Here is a 26,522-nt window from a genome sequence, read left to right on the forward strand (position 1 = left end):
CATAGAGATATTTCCTTTAAAAACAAAACAAAACTGAACCACTAAATCTGGGCAGGAGGGGAGATGGGAATGGAGAGTTAGTCCTAGAGAAGATGGAGCTAGGACTGAGGTACTCAGGAAGCAATTGCTAGCTGGCAGGCAGAGAAGAGGGAGAAGTGTTTTAAAGGAAAGTTCAGGGGGTTGAAGAGATGGTTCAGAGGTTAAGAGTACTGGTTGTTCTTCCAGAGGTCCTGAGTTCAATTCCCAGTAACCACATGGTGGCTCACACCCATTTGTAACAAGATCTGATGTCCTCTTCTGGCCTGCAGGCATACATGCAGACAGAACAATGTATACATAATAAATAAGTAAACCTTTTTTAAAAAAGTTCAGATTCATTAACTTCCCATGCTAAGGGCTGTGGGTCAGTTGTAGAACATTCATTTTGTATTTAGTTTTGTGAGATAGGGTCTCATTATGTAGCCCAAGAGAGACTGGCACTTAACAATCGCATTGGGAGCACAGGTATAAACCTAGCTAAAACTACTTGTTTTGCATGTATGTGGCCTTGGGTTTAAGCCTAAATACCACACAAAGAAAGAATTATGGTTTTAATTGAAATATTTTAAGAATTGTATGACATGTGTGTTTCCTGTGCAATATGTGTGTGTGAGAGTATGGTAGTAACAGTGCCATGTTGTATGTATAGCGGTTAATGGACAACTTCCAGGAGACATCTGCTCTCCCATACGTCCTAGGTGTGGAACTCAAGTACTCAGACCTGTGTGGCCAGCACTTTTACCTGCTGAGTGTCTTACCAGCCACACAAAATGATTTCTAAGTAAACATGTGAAGAAACAGGACTCATTATGACATTTTTCAGGGTTGGTGACATAGCTCAGTGGTAGAGTACCTGTCCAGCATGCATGAGACCCTGGGGTTTCAACCACCTGACTCACGATGGCATTTTCGTATATGCTTTAAACTTTATTCTTTTTTTTAAAAGTTATTTTGTGAATATAGGGTTTAGCCTGCATGTATGTCTGTGTACCGTGTGCATTCCGTGCCCTCGGAAGCCAGAAAGGGCATCCAATCGCCTGGAATTGGATTTCCATATCCTTGTGAGTTGGTGATGGCAACTGAGTCCTGGTCTTCCGCAAGGGCAGCCCGTGTCAGCCAGGTGGTGATGGCCTATGCCTTTTATCCTAGCACTGGAGAGGCAGAAGCAGGCAATCTCTTATTTCTGAGTTCAAGGCCAGCCTGGTCTGTAGAGCAAGTTCTAGTTCAGCCAGAGCTACACAGAGAAAGTATCTCCGAAAACAAAACAAAAACAAACAAAAGAGCAACCTGTGCTTTTAACCACTGAGCCATGCCCCCAGCCTTATACTTTATTTTTATTCACCCCCCCCTTCCCCTCTTCTCCCCTATGCCTCTTTTGGCTGGTCCCTTGTGTGCTGCCCTGGTTTTCAGAGACAGGGTTTCTCTGAATAGCAGCCCTGGCTATCCTGGAAGTCACTCTGTAGACCAGGCTGGCCTCGAACTCAGATATGTCTGTCTCTGCCTCTCAAGTGAGTGCTGGGATTAAAGGCATGCACCACCACTGTCCAGATCTTCTTTGGGTTTTTGAGACTGTGTTTCTCTGTGTAGCCCTAGCTGACCTGGAACTTGCTGTATACACCAGGCTGGCCTCGAACCTCCACCCTCCACTTGCCCCTGCTTCCTAAGTGCTGAGATTAAAGGCTTGTACCACTACCACCTGGCCCCTTTTCCTCTTCTAAAATCTCATCCTCCCCTCTAAGTAAAATGTAATAAGGTCTCCAAACCCCAGTGTTGCAGAGCTGAAGACACATGATGCATGTCCTCTGCCACTGAGCTGTGGCCCAATCCTGAACCTCCATTCTTTTGTTCACTCATGCAGGCAATAAATAAATATCACCTTCCAAAAGTCCTCATGGAATCCAGGTGTGGTGCCCCATCACTTGGGAGGTAGAAGGAGAGGGTAGATGGGGAGAAGCTAAATTGGAAAGGTGTTTGCTGTGCAAGCATGAGGACTTGAGTTTGATTCCCAGCACCTACATAAAAAGTGCAGATATGGTGGTGGTAAACACTTGTAATCCCAGCACATCCCTGAGGCTCCACAGTGGCCAGCCAGCCTAGCCTAATCTGGGAGCCCCAGGGCTCAGGGAGAGACCCTGTCTCAAAAATAAGATGGCTTGCTGGGCAGTGATGGCACACGCCTTTAATCCCAGGACAGAAGAGGCAGAGGCAGGTGGATCTCTGTGAGTTCGAAGCCAGTCTGATCTACAGAGTGAGTGCCAAGACAGTTAGGGCTATAAAGCACAAAAACCCTGTGTGGAAAAAGCAACAATAAATAAGATGGTTCTTGAGGAACTCCACCAGAGGTTGACCTGTGACCTCCATGTGCACACATGAACACACACACACACACACACACAGCTGCACATGCACACCCAAATATAAAATGTCCTTATAAAGGAGACCATGGGTGTGATATGCCTTGCACAGAGCCTGGTACTTGCCCATAATGCATTTTGGTACTTGCCTTTCACCTTCCACATCTCTACCTAAAAAACCTTTGACTCCAAGGCAGGGAGACCCCTGTAAGGCAGGCTGAAGTCCCCATTGTCCACCAGGTGATCAGGATCACCATGGAATCTGGTCTGGCTAGTTGTGTGGAATGAACAGCCTTAGGGACAAGTGGTCACAGGGCTGAGAGAAGCCACATTCATGGATGGTGGAGATAGGAAGTTAAGGCTGAAAAATATTCCTTCCTCTGTGCCACGTCACACTGTGGCATCCAGCACTCTCCTGTCATCTTTGAAACAATCTTAAAAAAACGAAAAGCATGCCAGTACTACTGTCTAACCTGCACTGGCTGCAAGCGGAGGAGGGGCTCTCCAGCATCTGGGTATATACACAGTCTGCTACATCTCATCAAGCTGCAGGTACCAATTACAGAAGGTAACGCTGGAGTTCAGGGTGGGGCTGTCCGCTGTCCTGGTCATTCGGCTCATGAGGGGTTGTGGCTGGATTTCAAATGTAAGCCTCCAGAACTCTGGGCCATTTGTTGCCTTCGGTTCGGTTCTCTCTACACCCTCTAGTGCTGACCTCAGAGAAAGTGAGATGGGCACTAGCCGAGGGTGCTGCCAAGGAAATGGCTCTGTGAGGATGGTTTCCGGCAAGTCCCTCTGTGCCCTTGGTGGGGGTGGGGACAGGGAAGACAGCAAGACTAGGGTGAGGAGCCCCCCCCATTCTAAACCCGGGGGAAGGGTGTTCCATTCCTAGGCACGCTCCCCTTCCAATCCCCACTCTCCTTCCATAGTTTTTTGCTCCTTAGCAAAAAAACAAAAACAAAAAACAAAAAAACAAACAAAAAACAAAACAAAAACCCCTAAGGTTGGGAGAAGGGGGTCTCACAGCACTTTAGCCTCCACATCTGTAACCTTCCCCTGGCCAGTCAAGCCAGCTGTGCAAACTCTAAGTCCCGATAGGGAAGTCAAACACCTTTCTCAACCAATCCCCCTTTTAGGGACAAAGGGAAGCCACCACCCCCCACCCAATCTAGTCCAGATACTTTAGGGAAGGGACACTAACTAGCCCAGGTCCCCAGCATCCACCCGCGTTACACACCCTGAAGCTAGGGCTTGGGGACCCCTTGGAACTCTGTCCTTCAGGCAGCTCCCCTCCTCCGCGCGAATAGGTATTTCCTGTTTATGAGGCGGCTAGGGCTGGGCTTTGGGGAAGGGATGGAGGAGTTCTTCCCCTCTTAGGGTTGAGGACTGCCTGAAGGTTGGGAGGCTTCCCCCAATGGAACAGTGTTTCTCACAAGACTGTCCAGGATGCCCCACCCCCGGCCGCCCCGTGGCCTCTGCCCCTACGGGTAGGGAGCACTGGAGGAGTCGGTTTCCTGTTCTCCACCTCCAAAACCCTCCACAGAGAGCTGTTTCCAGGGGGCGGAGGATGGGGGTGGGTGGGTAGAAGGTTCTAGGGCTGGATGGAGAAAGTGGGGGATGGGAAGTGTCTCTACTGGTGCGTCAGAGCCTGCAAGAGGAAAGGATGGCCTTCGCAGTCCCCCCAACCCCCATTCAACCCCAGCGGTCATTCCACAGCCCCGGAGTCCCTAAGCAAAACGCGGATCTCAGGCCCTTAGGCGCGGGGCGGGGGGCGCTACTTAATTAACCCTTTTAGCTCTAGTCCCAACTGGTTTAGCAGGCAAGGTCTGGTTAATTTAGAGAGGGGGTGGGTGCAGCGGCTGCTCCGAGAATCAGGATAGCGCTGCTTCTCCCACCCAGCCGCGGCTGGAGCGCGTAACGCAGGCTCTGCAGACCAGGGCATCCGGGCGGAGAGCAGAGGCAGGGGTCAGTGCCCCATCCCTCCCGGGGGTGGAGAGAGGGCGACACCTCACTGCCCACCCAAGCTCCGCCTCCCCCAAGCCCCGCTCCCGCTCAGCCCGGCTCCCAAGCCCGCGCACCCGGAGGACGGACGCCGAGCGCGAGGGAGGCTTCGCCTGCTGCCGCTCCCCAGCCAGCGCCCGCCCTCGCCGGGGTCTCTGCCTCCGTCTCGTTTTTTAGGAGCTGCGTCACATGCATGCCGTTCCCGGGGACGCTCCCTGCCCCTCGCCGCGCGGCGCACGCACGTCGTCGCTCGCGGCGCGCTCGCCCGGGTCACTTTGACACGGCTCTCCCCTCCCACTAGCGGGCAATTAGCATATTAATAAAGCCCGGCCCAGCCCGCCTAGGGCCGGAGAGCCGGCGCCGGCGACTGGGAGAGGCCGCGCGAGCGGGAGCGAGCGCGAGGGCGGCGACGGCGAGGGCGAGGGCGGCGGGAGCGCACAGACACGCACACGCACACGCGCACACACGGAGCACACACTCCGGGGACGCACACCCGCGCGTACACACGCAGAGGCAGCTCGCCTTCCTGCCGGGCTTCCTTCCTGTCTGCTCCGCGCCTGACAGGCCCCTCGCTGCAGGCAGGGGCCGCCCGCACCGGGCTGAGGCCGGGCCGGGCCGGCGGCGAGGGCATCGGGGGCCGCGGGCGGCGGCAGCGGCTCATGCCCGGCCTGTCCCTGCGAGGGGCGGGCACCGTGACTCGGCTGGGCCCCCAGCGGCGGGCGATGTGAAGATGTCAGTGGGCTGTGCCTGTCCTGGTGAGTGGGTCTCGCGGCCGCCTGGCCCCTCCCTCCCTGTCGGCTCCCTCACCCCTGGCTTGGTGATAATTTGTTTGTGGGGGGCGTCGAAGGCGCGGTGGGGTCGGGGGGCTGCACTGTTAGCGGGGCTTCCGTCGGGGGAGGGTTTTCTCATCTGTGTAAATGCGCAGCAGCCCAGAGGCACGGGGTGGGGGGTGCTGAGGATGGCTTGCTTTTTATTTTTTTATTTATTTTATTTTTTTTAATTTTTTTTTGAGGTGGGGAAGGCTAACTGGGGAGGGATGGGGGGACTGAAATTCCCAGAATTCCAGTGTGTTAGCCAATCAGAAGTGACTTTGGACTTTTGACCCCCCCCTCAGGTCATCGTAGAGTTGTGATTGGCTAGTTTAGGTTCCCCCCCTTCCCTGCTGCTTATTGCCTCTTACATATTTTGTGACATTGCCCCCCCTCCGGCTGTTTCTGAGGATGCTTTTTGGGGGAGGAGTTGATTGGGGCCCATCTTGCCCCCCTTTAACTTTTCCTGTCTGTTGCCACGGAAGGTTGGTCCTCCTAAGGGACAGAAAGCACTCCTAGGGGGTGTCAGATAATTGGGCCCTTGGGTCAGCAATCTCCCTTCGTGGGAGGGGAAATGTGTCAGTTCCAGATAGGCTATGAAATAAGAGTGGTCTGCAGAGTTGAGTTAGGGGGAGCAATGCTTGACTCCCCCAAAGTGAAAACTTGAGGACCGAAATTCAAATCACAGCACCCCCCCCCCAAACAGATCAGATCTTGCCAGGTCACACCTGTATCTGAGTTTTTCTCATAGGGTCAGGGTGTAGGCTCTACAAGTGCTAGGAGGGAAAAATAGAGCCATGTGATGGGAGAGGTAGTCTAAAGAAGGTGCCAGAATATAGTCTGTCTTCTTCCTTGTAACTCTTGTGTTCTCAAATTGGCCTTCCTTCCAGGATGGAGTCTGCTTTCTCTAGGAAGTCAGTGGTCAGTGTCCTGGGTCCAGCCTGGTCTGGATCCCTTGACCCTCTAGAGATGTCTTGTGTTCTGAGACACCTATACTTTCATAATAGGGACCACCTGCCCCCACCACAACACAAACACACTCCCCCAGAGGAAGCTGCCAGTGCAGAAGCTTCCTTGGAGATCATGTGACCCTAGCCAAGTTGGACTGGGTTGGGCACACACTTCAAGTGCCTGCTGAGGCTGACATTTTAGGGGCATGGGGCCCAGGAGGAGGACTAGGAGAGCCTGAGAACCCTGGGATATCTGGGTGTGGGAACCCCTGGCTCCTTCTGCAGAGGGTGGAGAAGAGGAGGAGGGAAGACCTTGCCAAGCTGGAACCCTGCCTAGCCTCATAGCTGGCCCACCAATTTGATGTGTATGTTTGTGTGCGTGTTTTCTCCTTTGCAATTGGCCAATGCTAGACAAGGTAGTTCACGCTCTCAGCCCACTCTTGGGCCCTTGCCTTCCAGCATCATGCTTGAGAGCCCAAAGTAAGGTAAGGCTCCAAACAAGTTAGTGGGCTGAAACTTAAAAGTCCACCCCTCCCCCCCACCCAGACAAGGTTTCTCTGTGCAACAGCCCTGGCTGTCCTGGAACTCACTCTGTAGAGTGGGGGAGGGCCTACATCCTTCCAACTCAGCCTCTGCCTCCTGAGTGCTGGGACTAAAGGTGTGTGCTACCACCACCCAGCTGAAACATACATTTTTTATTCTTGTTCCTACAAAGACTAGGAAGGGATTGTATATGGAGAGGTTGTGAGCCTGGGGGCAGTTGGGAGATTGGTCCTGGGTTTGGGGCAGAACATCTGTGCCAGTGGGGAGGACATTTCCTCCTCAGAGTCCTTGCGAGCAGCATGGAGACAGGAAGAGGAGCCATGGCCAGGGATGTGTGTGTGCCATTTCCAGTCAGTGCCCCAAACTCACATTCCTGCCTGGTGGCTTGGGTGAGAGGAGCAAGAGGTGCCTAAGGGGAGAGTTTTTCTAGATTGGGAAGAGTCTGATGGACTGATGTCACAGTGAGTGCATGGACGTGAGGCGTCAAAAGGAAGCCCCGTGGGAGGGGCTTAGAGAGGCCCTGGGGTAGAGAATGGTAGGAGTTGGGTAAGAGAGGGGACCAGGCTTGCATGTGTGGGGGAGAGCACATGTTTCGTTTAACCAAGGGCATTCTGGCTGCATACAGCAGCTCAGGCCTGAAGACCACCGTCACCCTGAGCGGCCCTGGGGCCTAGGCGCCCTGGCAGGCTGCCCGCCTCCCTGCCTCTCCCCTTTGTGCTCTGCTGTCTCTGGGCTCCTCCTCCCCCAGCCCGACAGAGAAACAGCACATGCCCCACACATGTGACTGAGGGAAGCCAGAGCACACACAGCCACACACATACACATGCAGGAACACACCACGAGACACACATGTGCACGCCCCTCCAGCTCTCTTGGTGCCCCTGGGGTGGAGAACATCTTGGGGTTAAATGACCAGAAACAGGAACAAGCCTTGCTAAGGAGCATCTCCTTGGGTAGGATGCTAAGGGGCTAAGGCCTGCCTGGGGCAGCGTGTGGCTCAGAAGGGTTAAGGCAGGGAGAAGTAGGGGGAGGGGAGGAGGCGGCAGTGGTGGCGGCTGGGAGCCAGGAGAGGAGGGTGGCAGAGCGCCAGGCCCACGGGAGGCCGGGCACAGACAAAGGAATGGGGCAGGCACACTGGGGGCCTGGGTCAGGGGCCCGGGCAGGGGGCAGTGCCGGCGCCTCATACTGTGGGCTGCCTTTCTGTGAGCCCCCACCTCCAGAAGCACCCCGCAGGCTTCTCTCCCTCGTCACCTTTGTCATTCTTTGCTGCCCCCCACACCCCCCCCACCAGTAAATTGTAGGGCCTTGTGACATAGACTCGCTGCCTTTCAGTTGGACCTTTCCTGCCTCGTGCGCTGGGGGATCTGGGTTAGAGCAGGAGCAGACTTGCTACAGAAAAGGGATGAAGAGCCCTTTGAATGATAGGTCAGAGTCTTGGTGCACCTTGGAGGCCCCTTGTGGCTCCCGTCTGACTAGACAGTTCTGAGCTCTGGGCTGGGGGTAAAAGCCAGAGCACGTCCTCCTCCCCCACCCCTATGTGGACAGTCATTTGGAGCCTGGAGGGGGAAGGGAACAGGACTAGGAGAGGCTGCCTCGCTCCAGGACTGGCTTTACATCAAGTAGAGCTCAAGTCCAGGTTTCCAACCTCAAGTCCTCCTGGCTCACTTGTTCTGGTGAAATGTGTGTATTTGATCCCCTATACGCATGTCCATGTGTGTATTGAGTCTGCGTGTACACTCCCCAGGTAATGCATAGCAACACGCTTTGGAAAGTTTGGTCTTTTTTTTTTTTTTTTTTTTTTTTTTGCTGATAATGTTTTCAACTCCTCGACCCTTCCTCCTGTCTCTACCTTCTGAGTGTTGAGGTTAGGGGTGTGTTCCAGGCCCACATGCTCCTTGTATGTATGTATTTTAAGACTGGGTCTCACTATGTAGGCCTGTCTGGCTTGGAACTTGTTAGTTAGATTAGGCTGGCCTTGAACTCACGGAGATCTGCCTACCTGGGATTCAAGGTGTATGCCACCACATCCAAAACCATGTATTTATTTTTGAGACAGTCGCCCACGTGGCTGAGACTGGCCATGGGACTGTACTCATTGACCTCCTCCTACCTCAGGTTCCCAAGTTCTGGGATAGCAGGTGTGTTCGACCCTGTCCAGATCACTTTGGGAAGTTTAAAGGCACAAGTGACAGCGTTGCTGTTGCTGGCGGAAGGGTGTTTCTTATTTCAGAACTGGGATCCACATTTTCAAGCTAGAAGGAATGCCTTATATCTCGGTGGTAGGCTGTGTAGTTCAAGCTCTGGATAAATGGTGTGCTAGAGAATGGAGCCCAGGTTCCAGAGAAGATGGGCTATGGAGAGGCTGTGCATAACCATTGACCAGGGTATCCATATTACAGTGAGTGCTGGATGTAGCCAGTAATGACAGTTTTGGGGTGTATGCTGGGGTCAGGATCTGTGTATGGCTGCAGCACCCATAGAAATGGATGTCAAGGTCTAACCCAGACTTGGTATTTGTTCAGGCTGTGAGTGTGTTTAGGGTTTTAGGTGTGCGTATCAGATAGTGATTGGTGTGAAATTGAGAGGTGTAATTTATGTGTGGAGCATGTTTACAGAGCCAGATGCAGTACTCTCCCTCCCCTCCCCTGCTTCTGGGTGTGTGTCATGAAAAACCCTGGCCTAGGACTGATTGTGAATGGAGTTGAGGGAGCCAAGGTAGTGGAGGGCACACTCCAGCAGCAGAGAATGAAAGGCGCCCCATCCCTCAAGAGTGAACCTGTGCATGCGCTTCCTGTCTAAGTAGTGGGGCCTGAATTCCCACCAAAGTTTCAAAAGTATCTCTTCCCCTAGGAAAGCCCTTCCCTCCCACTGACCAAATACCTTCATTAAGACCTGGGGTAGTGGGGAGGACCCAAGGGCCCCTCTGAAGGACCTGTGGATAGGCAAGTTTGCCTTCCTTACCCTGACAACGGCCAAACGCTTTTACCCACGTGGCTTCAGGGGTGTTGTCCCGGAAGGGTGTTCCGCAAAGGGGATCTAATCCAGGGCTTAGAATTTGGCTGGCTTTGGGGCAGGGCAGCCTGGACTGTCCACGTCTCTCTAGTATTTACAAGTTGAACTCAGAATGTGGGTCTGTCAAAGGTGCCCCCCCAAGCTTCCTCCCACCTAGCGGCTCTTGGATTTCTCCAGAGGAACCCAGGGTGGCTGCTCAGACCGGCCTTTAACCTGAGAGGTCTGTCGTGGGGAGGTTGCCCGGCTGGGTGCAGATCTTAGGAGTCTGCAAAGACCAGCACCACCCTTCACCCCTGCCTGTGGCTCTGGAGGGTGCGTTTCGCTGCCCGCTTCCCTAGGCCTCCTCCCGGTCCAGGTCTCCCTTGGCCCAATCGGTTCAGTCCCCAGCCTCCAGGTCTCAATCTCTTTTGTTTTTCTCAGCAGTCCCTCCTCCCTCCCTCCTCCCTCCCTCCGCTCTTCCTCCTCGCTCGCTGGCGGGGAGGGGGCGGGGCCGGCGGGGCAGCTCCACCCTCCGCCCGCCCTGGGGCCTCCTTCGGCGAGAGGCTCGGAGAGCGAGCGGGGAGGAGAGGGAGGAGAGGGAGAGGGGAGGAGAGCGAGAGGGAGGGGAGGGAGGGAGAGAAAGGGAGAAAGAAGGAGCAGGCGGGCGCTGCGTGTGTGTGAGTGTGCCAGTGTGAGTGAGTGTGAGTGCCGGGCCCTGCCTCTCCCGCCTCCCCAGCAGAGGGGCCCGGTGGCCTAGGGAGGGCGGGCGGGCTGCTCGGAGGCAGAGGCAGCGAGAGGCGGCGGCGGGTAGAGCCGAGGAGGAGGAGAGAGGAAAGAGCCGAGCAGCCATTGTTGAGGGAAACCTTGCAAACAAAGAAGGCTCCGGACGCCCCGCGGCCCCCCGCCCCCCAGGCCGGCCCCCCGGCCCCCGGCCCAGTGGCCATTGTAACTTTCCCCCCGGGCTGTGGACGCCGCGGGGCGGGCGGAGGCTGTGCACGCGAGTCTTTGTGCGGCCTGCGGAGTGGAGCTCCCAGCTAGACCGGCCTGTCCCACTCGGGACATGAGCTGCTGAAGTTGGCTCCCCCTAAGTCCTCACCCTTGCCGGGGTCCCCGAGGGCTTCCAGGCGCTCCCCGCACCTTCCCCGACCCCCTCAGTTCTCCCAGGTAAGTCTGGGCACCTTGAAGCTTGTTGGGGTGGGCAAAAGGCCCTGTGTCTAGCCCAGGCCTGGTGTGCTGGCTGGGGGAGCAGTACCCTGGCTCCCAGCGTGGGGCCTGTAAGCGGGCTGACCTATGGTCAGCCCCGAAAGGGAGGAGGACTGCCCTCAGGTCAGTCTGGTTACCATGGAAATGCCCAGCTGGAGGTACCTTCTCAGCCTAGGGACTTTGCTTCCAGCCTGAGAAACTTTGCTGGTTCTGAGCTCCTTTTCCCAGCCCCCTTTCCCAAAGCTTCCATAGTGTTGAGTGGCAGGTGTTGACTCTGAGGCTGGATAACACACTTTCCTCACCCCCACCCGCACCTTGGTCCCTGCATCCCTCCTCCCGTGGACAGGCAGCAGCAGGGACAGATGGTCAGGGTGATGATGTCCCTCCCCTTCTCCCAGCCCCTTGTGCTGGGCTACTGGGAGTTGCTATGGCTCTTGAGATGCTGAGTTCGTTTGTGTCCATTGGCTTGAGATGTAAATAGAGGCCCCAGAGTTTGGGCTTTAGCTCTCCCCATAACTTTCAGCACAGCCCCAAATTATACCTGTGAGGAACTCAGCTGTCTTGCTTTCCTTGTCTACAAGTTCTTGAACTGATAAGTTTCTTCAAGAGATTCAGAAATTCAGTGGGACAGAGGCAGTTATGCTTTTTAGGAAGAGAGAGGATGAGGGCCAGTTCTGAGAAACCATTCTCTTGGAGTCATTGAGTAGCCCTGGCCTTTGGTGGACTACATACCTTTCTGCTTTCTGTGTGGCTTTAGCCTGTCTTCTGGTGTGTGGAGTGGAGAGTCTTGAAGGCTGGTAAAGACTGTCGTTTCCTGAAACGCAGGTCCAGCCCAGGACCAGTGTGTGAAAGCATGTGGACAGTGCTTGCTTAGAGTTGCGGACCTGAGGGCCCCTGCATGAGATGGGTTCCTTTTGTGGGCACCCTGATACTGCCTGGGGCTGCTAGGTTCCAGCCCTTGGTAGGCGTGTTGAGGCGAGCTGAAGGTGGGAGCCTGCTAGGCAGGATGAGGCACACGCGTGTGCATGCACACACAAGCTCTGACTCTTGGCACCTTTACAGACTGTAGTCTGGGCCCCCTGGGACCCTCCTTTTGCCCACGTTGTAATATGGAGCCACTGGGGAGAAAATTAAGTGGCACATGTTGGCACAGGGTCTTCCTTTGTCTCTCCCCCCCCAGGAGCAAAATAAATTTTATATCTAAATTAGGGGCCAGGGCTCAGATATGGCCAATACAGGTAGCCTCCAGTTGCAGTCAAGTTTTAGGAGCCAAGGAAGTGAAATGAAAGCAAGGCTAGAAACTTTGAGACCGTGCCTCAGTTTACCCCTTTTTTCTGGTGGGAAGGGGAAGAATAGAGTTGCCTGGGTAACTGGCTCCTATCCAGGTATGAATTTAACTGTAGCAGTCATAAACTAGTACGCAAGCAAGTACACACACTGCTTTAAGTGGAGGAGGGGCCCCGCTCATGCCCATCTCTACAACAGACCCTTTCTAGTGAGTGAGTGTCTCTTGACTGAGCCCCTGGAAGGGAGGCTCTTTACCACACTCCCGTGTCCATTTGTAAGTGGGATATAGTGGGAGCCCGCCTGCTTCCCTCCTACCTCGAGGCTCAAAAGGGGCTAAACTTGGAGGAGTTTCTGGTCTGGAAACAATGCTCTGCCCATTGTAGGTGTGGGTATGGGGGCCAGGCTGATAAGGGAGTGGCTGTTGATGGGGGAGGCCAAAAGCCCAACTGTTATCTGGTGGGCCGCACCCAACAGGCACAGCAGCCCCCTTATCTTTCTGTCCCTTGCCCTCCTGAGACCCTCTATCTGCCCCCCACCTTGGTCAGCGGAGCACACTATAAGGGGGTCAAAGGGTAGAAATAGAATAGGATATGGGAATTGAATTTCTAGGTTCATATCTGAGCTTTGCTGGTTACTAATGGTGTGTTCTTGGCAAGTCCCTTTCCTCTCCTCGGGTGCCACATCTTAAAAATGGGAATGTTATTGTCAATCCTGCTGCCTCACGGAAGTGAGTGAAACTGTGCAGATAGAAAGGATGTCTGTAAAATTTTGTGTTATAATCTTTTTTCTGTGGTAGTGGCATTTCTTCTTTGCTTCAGCTCATCCGTCATCATTCAGTCCCAGCCCCCAAAATAGGGCCTTGAGTATGGACTGGGATTATCAGCGCTCCTGCCTGCTCGCCCCTTCCTCCCTGCCTCCCTCCTTCCTAATTTTATTGTATTTTTAATTACAGGGGAGGGGGCATGGGAGGGGGCATTGCAGGTACCCACAGAAGCCAGAAGAGGGTGCTATGTCCCCAGGAGCTGGGATTACAGGAGGTTGTAAGCATCCCAATGTGCTGGGAACCAAACTCAGGTCCTCTGGAAGAGTGAGTAGGGTAGATGTGTTCTTAACTCCGGGTCCAGCTCTCCAGCCCCACTCCACCAGTCTCTTAATTAAATAGGATGGGAACTAGATTTTGAAGAGGTGATAGGTCCCCTCTGCTAGTTCACCCTCACTGGTAACCAGACCAGAGCCTCCAGAAGACGTCTAGCAGGCTTCCAGGGAGGTTCCCAAGAAGCTTAAGGGAACTGCCATTCTCTTTGTTAGGTTGTTCCTCAAAGTCATTCAAGCTGTACTCACCGAAGGAGCCCCCGAACGGCAACGCCTTCCCTCCCTTCCATCCCGGCACCATGCTGGATCGGGATGTGGGGTGAGTTGCTTCCCTGCTTCCTAACTCATTAGATGGTAACCTGCCTGGGAAGGGAAGGGAAGGGAATGTGCTCTCCTCTTCTCCAGTGGTTTCTGTCTTCCACCCTGGTTCTCATAGTCTTTTCTCTTACACAGTCCAACTCCCATGTACCCGCCTACATACCTGGAGCCTGGGATAGGGTAAGTGGGGCCCAGCCCATAGAGGAGCTTTGCTCTGCGTGGGCCTGAGCAGCAGTGGGGCAGGTCGGATGATTCTGCTTCTAACCCACTTCTTCACTTCCTCAGGAGGCATACACCATATGGTAACCAAACCGACTATAGAATATTTGAGCTTAACAAACGGCTACAGAACTGGACAGAGGTAGGCCAAGGGAATAGACTGGGGGGGGGCAGGTGAGCGCCTTTGGGATGTTTCGTTGCACACATACTCATTTCTGCGTTCTTTAGGAGTGTGACAATCTCTGGTGGGATGCTTTCACGACTGAGTTCTTTGAGGATGACGCCATGTTGACCATCACTTTCTGCCTGGAAGATGGACCAAAGAGATACAGTGAGTGGCCTCTGTGAGAGGGTTATACTTTCTCTGTACTTTGTGAGTCTGCCTTGGTCCTTTTTGAAGTACCTCTGTCCTGAACAGTTTGTCCTGTCTGTACAGCCATTGGCCGGACCCTGATCCCACGCTACTTCCGCAGCATTTTTGAGGGGGGTGCTACGGAGCTGTATTATGTACTTAAGCACCCCAAGGAGGCATTCCACAGCAACTTTGTGTCCCTCGACTGTGACCAGGGCAGCATGGTGACCCAGCACGGCAAACCCATGTTCACCCAGGTCAGCAAACAAACCAACAGGTTATGGAACACCAAGGGCACCTGGCTTTGATTTCCTCTTTCCCAGCATGTACTGCAGCTGTTCCCCACAGAGACATAATGGGAAGTGGCCAATGAGAAGGGAGGGCAGGCAGAGCACCAGCAGATATTTATTTGGTTTATTCATGTCAGTTTTCTGGGCCCCGAGGTATACGGTGAACGAGAGCCTGCCCTCTTAGAGCTTGTAGCAGATGGGTTTCTCTCACTTGGGAAAAGGACGAGGATCTGTTAAGCTTTCCTACTGTGTGTGTGAGTATATGTGAGTGTGTAAAGGCCAGGTACGACTGGTATGTGGGGAGGGAATGCTGCAACAGTTATGCACCCAGATACCTGCACGGGTAGCAGAAGCGTACGCAGGGGAGACACCCTGAGGCAAGGGCACATCTGTGGCAGGCACATTTTTGTGTATGTGGGAAAGGGGCAGGGTTATGACGAGCCTATCCCCAGGTGTGTGTGGAGGGCCGGTTGTACCTGGAGTTCATGTTTGACGACATGATGCGGATAAAGACATGGCACTTCAGTATCCGGCAGCACCGAGAACTCATCCCCAGGAGCATCCTGGCCATGCACGTGAGTCATGAGCAGGACCTAATAGAAGGTTAAGGGGCAGCAGCGGGGTGGAGCGGGCTGTGCCATTTCATGAACTTGGAGTAGAGGGGAGATGGGTTTAATACTAGCCCTTTCTCTCAGTCACGTGCTCAGGTTTCTGCTACACCAGATGCCAGTGCTCTTTCTCCCTCTCCAGGCCCAGGACCCCCAGATGCTGGATCAGCTCTCCAAAAACATTACCCGGTGTGGGCTATCCAATTCCACTCTCAACTACCTCCGAGTAAGCCTCTAATCACCCCAGTTTTGCCCCAGGCGCTCTCCTTTGAGCTGCGTAGCTCTCCCGTAACAGTCTAATCGATCTTCTGGTCCGCCGGCAGCTCTGTGTGATACTCGAGCCCATGCAGGAACTCATGTCCCGCCACAAGACGTACAGCCTCAGCCCCCGAGACTGCCTCAAGACCTGCCTTTTCCAGAAGTGGCAGCGTATGGTAGCACCTCCTGGTAAGTGCCTTGCCCCTGCCCTCACCAGGCAGGCTCTAACAGGACCCCCTGAGGCTGTATGTCTTTTTTTATATATAATAAACTATATTTAAATTAGAAACCATCTCATTTCATATCAGTCCTAGCTCCCTCTCCCTCCTATCCCCCCTGCCTCCCACTGAACCCCTCATCTCATCCCCCACTCACTCCCCAGGGAAGGTGAGGCCCAGGCCCTCCAAGAGGGATCATCAAAATCTGTCAAGTCACCTGGGGCAGGGTGGCCCCTCCACCCCATGGAGGCTGTATGTCTTATCTCCATGAAGTTCCTCTGCTCTGCTTTTCTTATCCCGGGACGACAAGACTGAGGACAGGCTAGACCCTGTCTCCTTAGTGGGAATGGAGACTGGGGGTCCGGGGCCCTCTCCCACCTGAGTCTCCTTTCCCTGGCACAGCGGAGCCTGCACGGCAGCAGCCCAGCAAACGGAGGAAACGGAAGATGTCAGGGGGTAGCACCATGAGCTCGGGGGGTGGCAACACCAACAACAGCAACAGCAAGAAGAAGAGCCCAGCCAGCACCTTCGCTCTCTCCAGCCAGGTACCTGTAAGCATCTCGGCTTTCTTCTCTTCTGGGCTGTCCCACTGCTCATCCCTGACCCCTGTCTGACCCGAGCTTACCTGCAGGCGTAGAAGCAGAGACAGTTTCCCCGTGCACTCCAGAACCAGCATGATCTGACTCCTTTCACTGATGAGAAAACCCTTGCCAGGCACATACACGCATGGTTGTGATCACACAAACTCAACCATAGGTACACAGAGTATGGGACGAGGTCAGCGCTGAGAATGGCCAGTGTTGAGAGTAGATAGTGGAGGCGCACACCGTCAGACTACACCCACTGGTGGAAGGACATGCAGGCTTGAGTGTCGCAAGTGTAGAAATCATGCACATTTATGCACCTGCACATCTCACTCCATATTTTTGATCCGCTCACTCTTACATATAGACAGATGTTTAGGGGACCCCCAAAACCAGAGGAGGATGGGTTAGGGAGCTAGGGAGTACAATGGTATTCCCAGGGTCTAAAAGCTGTGATGCTCTGGCATTCTTTAGTGGGCAGGATTCCAAGAGCTGAGGGTGTCTAGAGTTGGGTTTTAAACTCGGGTATGAAGAGGGGGTGGGCGGGGTGTTGAGCTTGTAGGGAGGGCATGGGGGCTCTGGGGATATCTACTGCCCTGGGTCGGGCGAGCCCCTGCCCCGATTATGTTTGGGGACCTCCGCCACTCTCAGGATGTGATGGTGGTGGGGGAGCCCACCCTGATGGGCGGGGAGTTCGGGGACGAGGACGAGAGGCTCATCACTCGGCTGGAGAACACCCAGTTTGACGCGGCCAACGGCATTGACGACGAGGACAGCTTTAACAACTCCCCTGCATTGGGCGCCAACAGCCCCTGGAACAGCAAGCCTCCATCCAGCCAAGAAAGCAAATCGGAGAACCCCACGTCACAGGCCTCCCAGTAAAGAAAGGCCCTGCCATGGCCACCCAGTGGTCTGCCTGCCCCACCCCTCACAGCCCCAGGGAGCAGAAGACAAATGTGACTGAGCATCTGAAATGGGCAGCCTCCATCCATCCACTTCAGGGAGGAACTGGACTCACGGGGGGGGGCAGGTGCCAAGATTTGTCCTAAAGTTGCCCTGGCCTGGGCCTGGCCCCTGCGGAGCCTTTTGGGGGAAGGGGGTTCTCATACTGATGCCTGTGTGGACCCTGGGCCTCTGAGATGTCCTAACCCTCCTCTCCCCAGGGCATTTGCCCCCATTCTCACCCCAGGTTCTGGATGTCCCAGCTTCCTGATTTGTCCCTCTGAGCCTGGGGTTTATACCCACAGCCCTTAGGGGCTTAAAGTTATGGGGCTTGGTTGAATGCCTTTCCCCAAGCGGCTGTTAATAGAGGGTAAAATTCTGGGATCCTCCCTTTTGCCATTTACCCAGCTCCAAGTTTTTAAAAAAATAATATTATTAAAAATGTAAATTAAAAAAAAAAAAAGGTCACTCATGTTCCCCTACTCCCCTGTTGAAAATCCAGCTACCTCCCTCTCGGCAGATGGAGGGTCTAGGGCCCAGGTGGGGGTGAGAGTTGGGGCAGGGGGTGTGCGTACCGTTTTATAGAGTCTGAGAAGCTTCGGGCCAAGGAGTCACTTTGCCATCTCTTTTCTTTCCCCGTGGGGTGACTGGAATTGGGAGCGGCATGCCATCACTTGGGGATGGGATCATTGATGGCCGACAGCCCCCCAGTTCATCTCCCAACCTCCAGGGCTCTAGCCTGGTCTCCTAGTGCTTGGGAGTCCCTCCAGCCCTCCCCCCCCCCCATGGTGTGTATTTTTACAGTCCTCTCCTAGAGCAGCTGTCTTGGATGGGTGGGGAGGCTGCTCCTCAGGGAGCATAGAGGGAAGAAGGGAACTGCTTTGTCTGTCACTGTGTTTTTGTCTGTGTGTCAGGGTTAGGATGAGAGGACTTCAGCCACTTTCCTCCAGAACCCTCCACTCCTGGCCCCTCAAACTGTCTTAGTCCTGGTGTCTCTCACCGAGGAAAGGAGCTGCAAGGCTACCCAGCTTAGGCCCACCAGGGAGAAAAGGGCTCTGTCCTCCCCAAGCTGAGGTAGACATCCCTCTCCCATGTCCCCTCTCTCCTGGAGAGGAGGGGCAGCCGCTATCCTCAGCTCCGGCTCAGATGGAGCATGTGGTGCAGGTTCTTTGGCTCATGGCTCTGCCGCCTTCTCCTGTGGCAGGTCCCAGAGTGTGGGTGCCTCCTCCCTCCCTGTTCTCCCCTTGTGCCCTGCTTCCTCCATGCCAGCCACTTTTGGGAGGATGCTGTCAGGAGCCAAAGGAAAGGGTGAGGAACGTGGGTGGCCATCCCTACTGTAATGATTTTTTTCTTCTATTTTTTTCTTCCCTTTTTTTTTTTTTTTTTTTTTTTCCTTTTTCTATTTTTGGCCATTTGAGTCATGTATGGTGGTACCAATCAATAAAGAGACTTTTTGGTTCGAGAGTGTCCTGGTTAGTCATTGGTGCAAAGTTTGTCAGGCATGGTGACATATGCCTTTGGTCCCACCCAGCACTCACAGGCAAGAGGCTCTGTACTCTATATAGTGAGTTCCAGACTAGCTAGGGCTATACATTGAGACCTTGTCTTAAAAACAAATTCCCTCAGTTCAAGACAGTTTCTGAGGAATTTCCTTCCTTCTCAGATTCTTCTCAGTGGAGCGGTGCTGGTCCTGCCTGCCTTTCCCTCCAGGGCCCAGTCTTTGTTCCTCGGTATCCCAACCCCAGCACCGTAGGTGTGGTCTTTTCTCACAGAAACCCTCACTCTCGACTGTTGCCCCTGCCCTCTGCAGCAAAGGCTCCTGGGAGAGAGATTTGGATGAAGATGTTCAAAGACTTGTGAGGAAGGGGTCCTTGGAGGGAACTTCCGTTGCAGGACCCTGGGGGCAGTTAGGATGTCTGTGAGGCTCTTTGCGGTTTTCTGGGACATTCTAAAAAAAAAAACCCAATACCCCACCCCACCCCACCCACCCATATGAGCTCTAAACCAGTCCCACCCGGGGCCTAAGACCCCTGGTGAGGAATTACAAGAGGAGCAGAGAATTATTTGTCCCCTCCAAACTTTGTTAGGGACACCTAAGTTCCATTGGGAGATAGGAGAAATAGGATCCCTTCAGGTTTATTTTCAGTTAGCTACTAACTTCCTCACCGTGGAAGAGATTGTCAAGACCCTGGAGCCCCTACTGTGGGTTGGAGCTCTTGTCTTAACACCCTGCCTACCCAGTGTCTCATTTTAACCCTTGACCTGCTAAGGCCTGTGGACATTCAGTTAACCCTTATAGACCTGTGCTGCTGCCTAGTGTTCCCGGTTACAGGAAGATAACAAGAACTGGCTGGCTGGCACCCCGCCCCCTCCACAGTCACCTGTCCCAGTGCCAGCCTAGGACTATGCTCACACATGGATATCAACACATCACACACAGTACATCTGGCTTTTTCTCTGCCTGAGTGTGTGCCGGTGTGTTTATGCATATGACTGATGAACTGAGGAGGTCTTAGGTATGTGTATAAACTTATGTAAAGAAGTATGTTGATGTATATATGGGTATGTGTATGCATGTATGGGTTGGAGAATTCATTCAGCTACCAGACCTAGTTCTAGGTGCTGGTAGTGTAATACTCAGCAAAGCAAGCATGACATTTGGATGTGCGTGCAGGCTCTAAATATATAATGAAGACATACTTGTATTGAATGCACGGCTTAGCAGTGACAGTGTGTTGAGTTACTGGGTCCTAGGATAGTAGTTATAAAGACTGAATTGAACATTTGCTCGTGTGTGTGTGTGTGTGTGTGTGTGTGTGTGTGTGTGTTGGTCACAGAGCTGGTTGTAGACCCTGCCCTGCTGTCGAGAAAAGGGGTGGGCCCAAGAGACAGGAACTCCCTGTCTGGGTCCTCCCCAGTGTCCCCCAGTAGGTCCTGTGGGGAAGGCATTTGCTGAGGTAAAGGAAGGGAGAGCAACCAAGGCTCCCAAGCCCTCTATTAAAGCCACAGGTGTGTGTTAGTCCCAGGCTCCAGCATGCTGTTCCAGAACTCAGTCTGTTCCAGCTACGAACCCAACCCTAACCAGTGCCTTCAGCTCCTTCCCAGCTCTGGCCCGGATACACAGACCCGCCTGGTCTTTCACAACCTACAGTACCCTTAAGCTAGGTTGACCTTCATCTTTTCCGTGGGAAGACGGGCTGGTAAGATGGCTCAGCAGTTAGCAACACTTTCTGCTCTGAAGAGGAACACGGTTCATGTCCCAGCTCCTTCTAGCCATCAGTGAACTCCAGTTCCAAAGGTTCTGGGTCCTCTTCTGACTCCAGAGCACATAATGTAAATGTAGGCAAGCGTGTACACACATAAAATAACTGTTTGAAAAAGGAGGCCCTTAGGCAGCCAACCTAAGCCCTCCCGATCGGATCTCAAGCTCCTTTCCTTAAACAAAAGCTGTGCTCCCCCAGCCCTCTTGTTTTTAATTTCTGTGACTTTTTTTCTCTTTTTGTTTGTTTTTCAAAACAGGGTTTCTCTGTGTAACAACCCTGGCTGTCCTAGAACTAGCTGTAGACCAGGCTGGTTTTGAACTCTCTGGGATCTGCCTGCGGCTGCCACCAACACCCAATGCCCGGCCTCTTTTTCTTCTTTTTTGCTAGTTGCCATGTTTGTTGTTTTCCTTTTGTGTGTTTTGCTCTGTCTTTTTTTGGACCTTGCACTTGCTGGCAGCCACTATAACCCTGAGCTGTATTCTCACGTCCTCCATATTCTTGAGACAGGGTCTCTCACTGAACGTTCAGTCCCTGACTTGGCTAGGCTGGTTGTCCACTGAATTCCAAGGATCCATTTGCTTCCGTCTCCCTGGCACTGGGACTACAGACTCTCTTAGATCATTGCTGTGACAAAATACTGATTAGGGGAGACAGGATTTGTTTCAGCTCACAAGGGTATAGTCCACCATTGTGGGAAAGTCAGGCTGGAGCTCCAGACAGCTGGTCACACTGTAGCCAGAGTGAATGAGAGCAATGCACATGTCCTTTTTCTCTCTGGTTCCACAGCGCAGGGTTCCAGGCAGGTGAAGGCACTTCCCACCATGTGTGGGTTTTCCCATCTCAGTGCTATCAAGACAGCACCCACAGGCTTGCCCGGAGGCCCATCTCCTGGGTTATTATAGGTTCTGTAAGTTAACAGTAGCCATCACAGCTGGCTACATGCCTGATGTGTGCCTGGGCCTCTCCTAGTGTGGGGCCTGTTCAGGCTTAGCCTGTTAGGCTGTCACCCAGGGGGTTCTTCTGAGACTGTTTTTGCCTTCTGTGCAGCTAAAACACCATCCACTACTTACTTCCTGCCGGCCATAGCTGTCCTTTGGCCAGAGCACCCTCCCCTGCCCTAGAAAGACCATCTCTGATGTCTCAAGTCAGGAGCCACCTCTGGTCCCCTCAGGAGATCCCCATCTAAGCTGGGACTCCTCTGAACCTTAACTTGCTTTATGGTTGAACTGTTTTTTTCTTTTTTGGTTTTTTGAGACAGTCTCTGTGGCTCTTGTAGACCAGGCTGGCCTCGAACCCAGATCCGCCTGCCTCTGCCTCCCAAGTGCTGGGATTAAAGGTGTGTGCTACCACCCCCTGGCCCTGAACTGTTTTTTCTTTCTCAAACCAGGATCTGTGCATCTGAGACTGGCCTGGAACTCACTCTGTGGTTCAGCCTTGCCTCAAGCTCACTACTCCCCCTCCTCAGTTCCCCTCCCGAGTGCCGGGTTACAGCCATGAGCACCCTGGGTGCTGTACAGTTCATTAGTAAGTACTTTTCCAGGTCAACACCTGACCATACCTTCTCCTTCCTCAGCCCAACTCGCCTCCCGTTTTTACCAGTCATCTGTGGCCACACCCCTCTACTCCGTCAGTTCCCTAAAACTCGAGCTGTACACCAGGCTGGCCTCAGAGCTCCGCCTGCCTCTGCTTCTGGAGTGCTGGGATTAAAGGACATGCCCGGCTGTATGTCCAACTTTCATGTGCTATAAAATATGTCTTACTTAGTTAGGTTGGGGTAGGATACCCATGTGTTACAGTGCATCTGAGGAGCTCAGAAGACATGAGTCAGACTAAACTAAGGGTCCATATCTGTTGAGACACCAGTGTCTCACTCTCCAGACCAGGCTGGCCTCAGACACACAGAGACCCACCAGCTTCTGCCTCCTGAGTGCTGGGATTAAAAGTGTGTACCACCACCACCCAGCTCTTCTAGGTTTTTTGAGACAGAATTTCACGGCCTGGAAATTACTGTTCATTATGTAGCCTAGGCTGGCTCGGACTCATGGTAATCTGGCTTCAGCCTTCTGAATGGCTAGGATTATTGATGTGTGTTACTGTGCCTATGTCCCTCCTCTGAATCCATCCTTCAAGCATAGAGCGACTCTTTATTCATGACAGAGCCTCAGACCAGGCTGACCTCTGCTCCTTACATTTGGAGGTTCACTGTGAACCGCTGAGCTCCATGTTTCCCCTTCCTGACTGAATGCTCAGGTTGATGTTATCATGTGCCGCATTGGTTTTATTATTTGTTTAATGATACCCACTCACTCCCCCCCCACACAGATGCATTCATGAAGGTCAAAGACAACCAATGGGGGTTGGCTCTCTTAGACCCTGTGAGTCCTGGGGATTTAATGAAGCCATCAGACTGGGCAGCAAGCACCTTTGCCTACTGAGTCTGCCCTGGTGTGTGTGTGTGCGTGTTTGCTTTTGCTTTTGTTTTTAGGGGTTTTTTTTTTTGTTGTTGTTGTTGTTTGATTGTTTGTTTGTTTTGTTTTCAAGACAAAATTTCAAGATTTTACCTTATAGTCTAGGTTGGCCTCAATCTTTGGACTCCTTCCATCCTGAGACTCCCTGAGATTATAGGCAGGATTTCACATGAGAGTTTTAACTTTCCTCAGATGCTGGGTATCCTGACCCCAGAGTTGTGACCTGGCTTATCCAGTCTCATTCTGTCCCTTCTCAGAAGGGATCGTTTCTGGTCAGGACACCTTCCCTCCAATGTTCCCATACTCTTGCCATGTCCTGTGTAGGGGTGGGTGCCCATCAGAAAAATCCAGCCCAACCTGCTGAGTGAGGTAGACAGCCTGTGCTGAAATCGGAGGGTGGAGCACTCAGGCGGGATTTTCTCTTCTTTTCTCCAGACTACATGATCAACATGTAAGTTCTCGTAGATATCAAAGCTTATGTTGGGATCCTTGGCTGAGCTGGGTTAAGAGTCAGTAGTCAAGGGCTGAACAAATGGGTCAGGAGTTGAGTATATATTATTCCAGAAGGACCCAAGTTCAATTCCCAGCACCCACATCAGACAGCTCACACTGCCTGGTACTCCAGCTCTGGGGGATCTACCGCTTTGACTTCCACATACACATACACGTGTGGCACACACAAACATGTGTTTAAAAATAAAATACTTCATTTTTTAAAAGCTTATTTATTATGTATACAGTGTTCTGCCTGCATATATGCCTTCACTCCAGGAGAGGGCGCCAGATCTCATTACAGATGGTGTGAGCCACCATGTGGTTGCTGGGACTTGAACTCAGGACCTCTGGAAGAGCAGCCAGTGCTCTTTACCTCTGAGTCATTTCTCCAGCCTGAAAAAGAAGAAAAACAGTAGTCAAGAAGGGCCAGGCCCACCCTTGGGAGGCTCAGGTGGAATGATTGCTACAAGTTCAAGGCCAGTTTGTCACACAGAGCAAGCGACACCTTTGATGCCAGCACACGGGAGGCAGAGGCAGGAGGATCTCTGTGAGTTCCAGGGCAGCCTGGTCTACAGAGAAGTTCCTGGACAGCCAAGGCCGCACAGAGAAACCCTGTCTTCAAAAGCAAATCAACACCACCACCAACAAAAACAACAAAATGTGCCAACCATACTGATGATTCCTTTAATTCCAGCTTGGATTTTTGTTTGTTTGTTTTGTTTTGTTTTTTTGTTGTTTTGTTTTGTTTTTGTTTTTTGAGACAGGGTTTCTCTGTAGGTTTGGAGATTATTCTGGAACTCTCTTTGAAGACCAGGCTGGCCTCTAACTCACAGAGATCCACCTGCCTCTGCCTCCCCAGTACTGGGATTAAAGGCGTGCGCCACCACTGCCCAGCTTCCAGTTTGGTTTATTTAGCAAGTTCCTGGACAGTCAAGGATACACAGTGAAATCCTGACTCAAAAAACAAAACTCCCAGGAAACCAACCCCCCAACCCCCCTCCCCCAGGAGTTTGGTGGCACATGGCTGTAATCCCAGCTGTAGGAGGCAGAGGACAAAGGATCAGGCACTGGGGTTAGAGAAACGACTAACTTACTATCACAGCCCCCATGACTCCAGTTCTAGGCGGTCCAGTGCCCGCTTCTGCTCTTCAAGGGCATCAGCACGCATGTAGTGTACATGTGTACATGCAGTACTCATTCATATGCATACAATAAAAGTAATCTTTAAGTGAAAACTGAACTAATCAGCAGTTCAGATGCTAGGGGGCTCTAAGAGTGCGGACTGGAGTTCTGACCCCTTGGGCTGATGTTAGAAGTCCTGAGGCAGAGATGGGTAGATACCCAAGCTCAGTGGCCAGCCAGTCTGAGTAGTAAGCTCCACGTTCGGGAGAGATTGTTAATTTAAAAAAAAAAAGTTCATAAAAAGAAAAGGTGTCCTGGAAAGATGCCTACTTGGCACCTGGGTTGGATTCTTGGGACCCACATAATTGGAGGTGGGAATCACTCCTACAGATTGTCTTGACATCCACTCAAGGGACAAGGCACTCCGCTACATACAGACCCAAATAATAAATATAAAAAGATAACAAATGTAAATATATGCAAAATAAAGTGGAGAACAATAGAGAAAGATAGCCAGCATGGTACTCTGGCCTCCACACACTCATGTACACACAGACACACACACTACATACACAAGAAAAAGAAAGAAGAGAAAGATGATTTATTAGAATTGCCAAGTTACCTTCCGCTCCATAATAAATCTGAGGCCAGTATGGACTACAAGAGACTTGGTCTCAGTCAACCCACTGTCTTCTCCCCAAAAAAGCAGCAAAACAAAGATAAAAACCAAGGACTGAGTAAGGTTGGCTCTAACTATTGATGGTTTGGGGAAAGGGCTAGGGAGGAAGGATCCAAAGCATCAACAGTAAAATGCGATTTGAAAGCTTTATCATTAATACCTTCTATTCAGTCAGAATGGATCTCTCTCCTTCTCCTCCTCTCTCTTTCTTTGTTTTTTCTTAACAGGGTTGTTCTGTGTACCCCTGGCTTTCCTGGAACTCACTCTGTAGACTGGGCTGGCCTTGAACTGAGACTCTGCCTACTTTTGCCTCCTGAATGCTGAGATTAAGATGATGTCACCCCTGCTAGACTACAAATGGAGCTATCTTACTGGCACATTTAAACTAGGGCCTGTACAGCTGTGTGTACTCAGCAAAGGACAATTGTACCCTAAACTGCAGGCAGAGAACAGGGAGGCAGGAACTCAGCACTATGGGTTTACTACTTGAAGAATTATTCACACTGGGAATAGTGAACCACCTCTCTGATTCCAGCACTTTGAGGTAGAGACAGGTGGATCTGTGAACTCAAGACCAATCTGGCTTACACTGAAAGTTCCAGGCTAGCCATAATGAGAGCCTGTCTCAAAAACAAAAACCAAGCATTATTTACAATGTGAACCTAAAAAGCAAGTAAACTAAATACCAGACCTGGTACTTAACCATTGAAGCGTCTCCAAATGAAGGATCAATTGGACTTACTGAGTGGATGATTTAAGGAATTTTCACAGTTAATTTTGCCAATATTAAATTGTTACATATGGGGCTAGAGAGATGGCACAGAGTCAAGAGCACTGACTGCTCTTCCAGAGGGCCTGAGTTCAATTCCCAGCAACCACATGGTGGCTCACACCATCTATAATGAGATCTGGTGCCCTCTTCTGGAGTGAAGGCATACATGCAGGCAGAACACTGTACATTTAATAAATAAATATTAAAAAAATTATAACATGCTGGGCATCGGTGGTGTACGCCTTTAATCCCAGCACTCGGGAGGCAGAGGCAGGTGCATCTCTGTGAGTTCGAGGCCAGCCTGGTCTACAGAGCTAGTTCCAGGACAACTGCCAAAGCAATACAGAGAATCCCTGTCTTGTAAAGCCAAAAAGAATAAATAATAAATAAATATAAAAAATTATCACATATGCATTGACTTTAGGACCTCAGCTCTTTGTTCAATATATTTTTGTTACTTCTTTTTTTGGTGGTGTTGTTTTGTTTTTTTCTAGACAAAGTTTGTCTGTGTAACAGCTTGCTGCCTTGGAACCTTGTAGGCCAGGCTATCCTTGAACTCACAGACATCCACCTGCCTCTGCCTCTCGAGTGCTGGGATGAAAGGTGTGTACCACCACTGTCCAGTTCTTTTCTCTGTATAATTCTGCTGTGTTTATTTTGTAAAC

At 52.1% G+C, this 26,522-nt stretch overlaps 1 protein-coding gene across 3 annotated transcripts; it reads left to right on the forward strand.

Moving 5' to 3' along the window:
• The first annotated feature begins 4,828 nt into the window (after positions 1–4,828).
• Positions 4,829–18,522, forward strand: Ldb1 (LIM domain binding 1). 3 transcript variants are annotated; one of them, XM_051199994.1, is made up of 11 exons: positions 4,829–5,149; positions 13,486–13,588; positions 13,723–13,767; positions 13,873–13,948; positions 14,035–14,137; positions 14,243–14,415; positions 14,901–15,023; positions 15,199–15,282; positions 15,380–15,503; positions 15,935–16,083; positions 16,768–18,522. In XM_051199994.1, the coding sequence occupies exons 1-11, from the start codon at positions 5,125–5,127 to the stop codon at positions 16,996–16,998; spliced, it is 1,236 nt and encodes a 411-aa protein (XP_051055951.1). In that variant the 5' UTR covers positions 4,829–5,124; the 3' UTR covers positions 16,999–18,522. The 3 variants fall into 3 exon arrangements, with proteins under 3 accessions (XP_051055951.1, XP_051055952.1, XP_051055950.1); XM_051199995.1 differs by having other exon boundaries at positions 15,935–16,077; XM_051199993.1 differs by lacking the exon at positions 4,829–5,149 and adding an exon at positions 10,669–10,851.
• The last annotated feature ends 8,000 nt before the right edge of the window (positions 18,523–26,522 follow it).

Source organism: Phodopus roborovskii, unplaced genomic scaffold, assembly GCF_943737965.1.
Source record: "Phodopus roborovskii unplaced genomic scaffold, PHOROB, whole genome shotgun sequence".
NCBI classification, from domain to species: domain Eukaryota; kingdom Metazoa; phylum Chordata; class Mammalia; order Rodentia; family Cricetidae; genus Phodopus; species Phodopus roborovskii.

Bases quoted from the DNA above. Each gene is read 5' to 3' on its own strand.
- Ldb1 (XM_051199994.1), top strand. From the start codon at position 5,125: ATGTCAGTGGGCTGTGCCTGTCCTG. The intron at 14,138-14,242 runs GTGAGTGGCCTC...CTGTCTGTACAG, and splicing joins AGATGGACCAAAGAGATACA to CCATTGGCCGGACCCTGATC. The intron at 14,416-14,900 runs GTCAGCAAACAA...GCCTATCCCCAG, and splicing joins GCAAACCCATGTTCACCCAG to GTGTGTGTGGAGGGCCGGTT.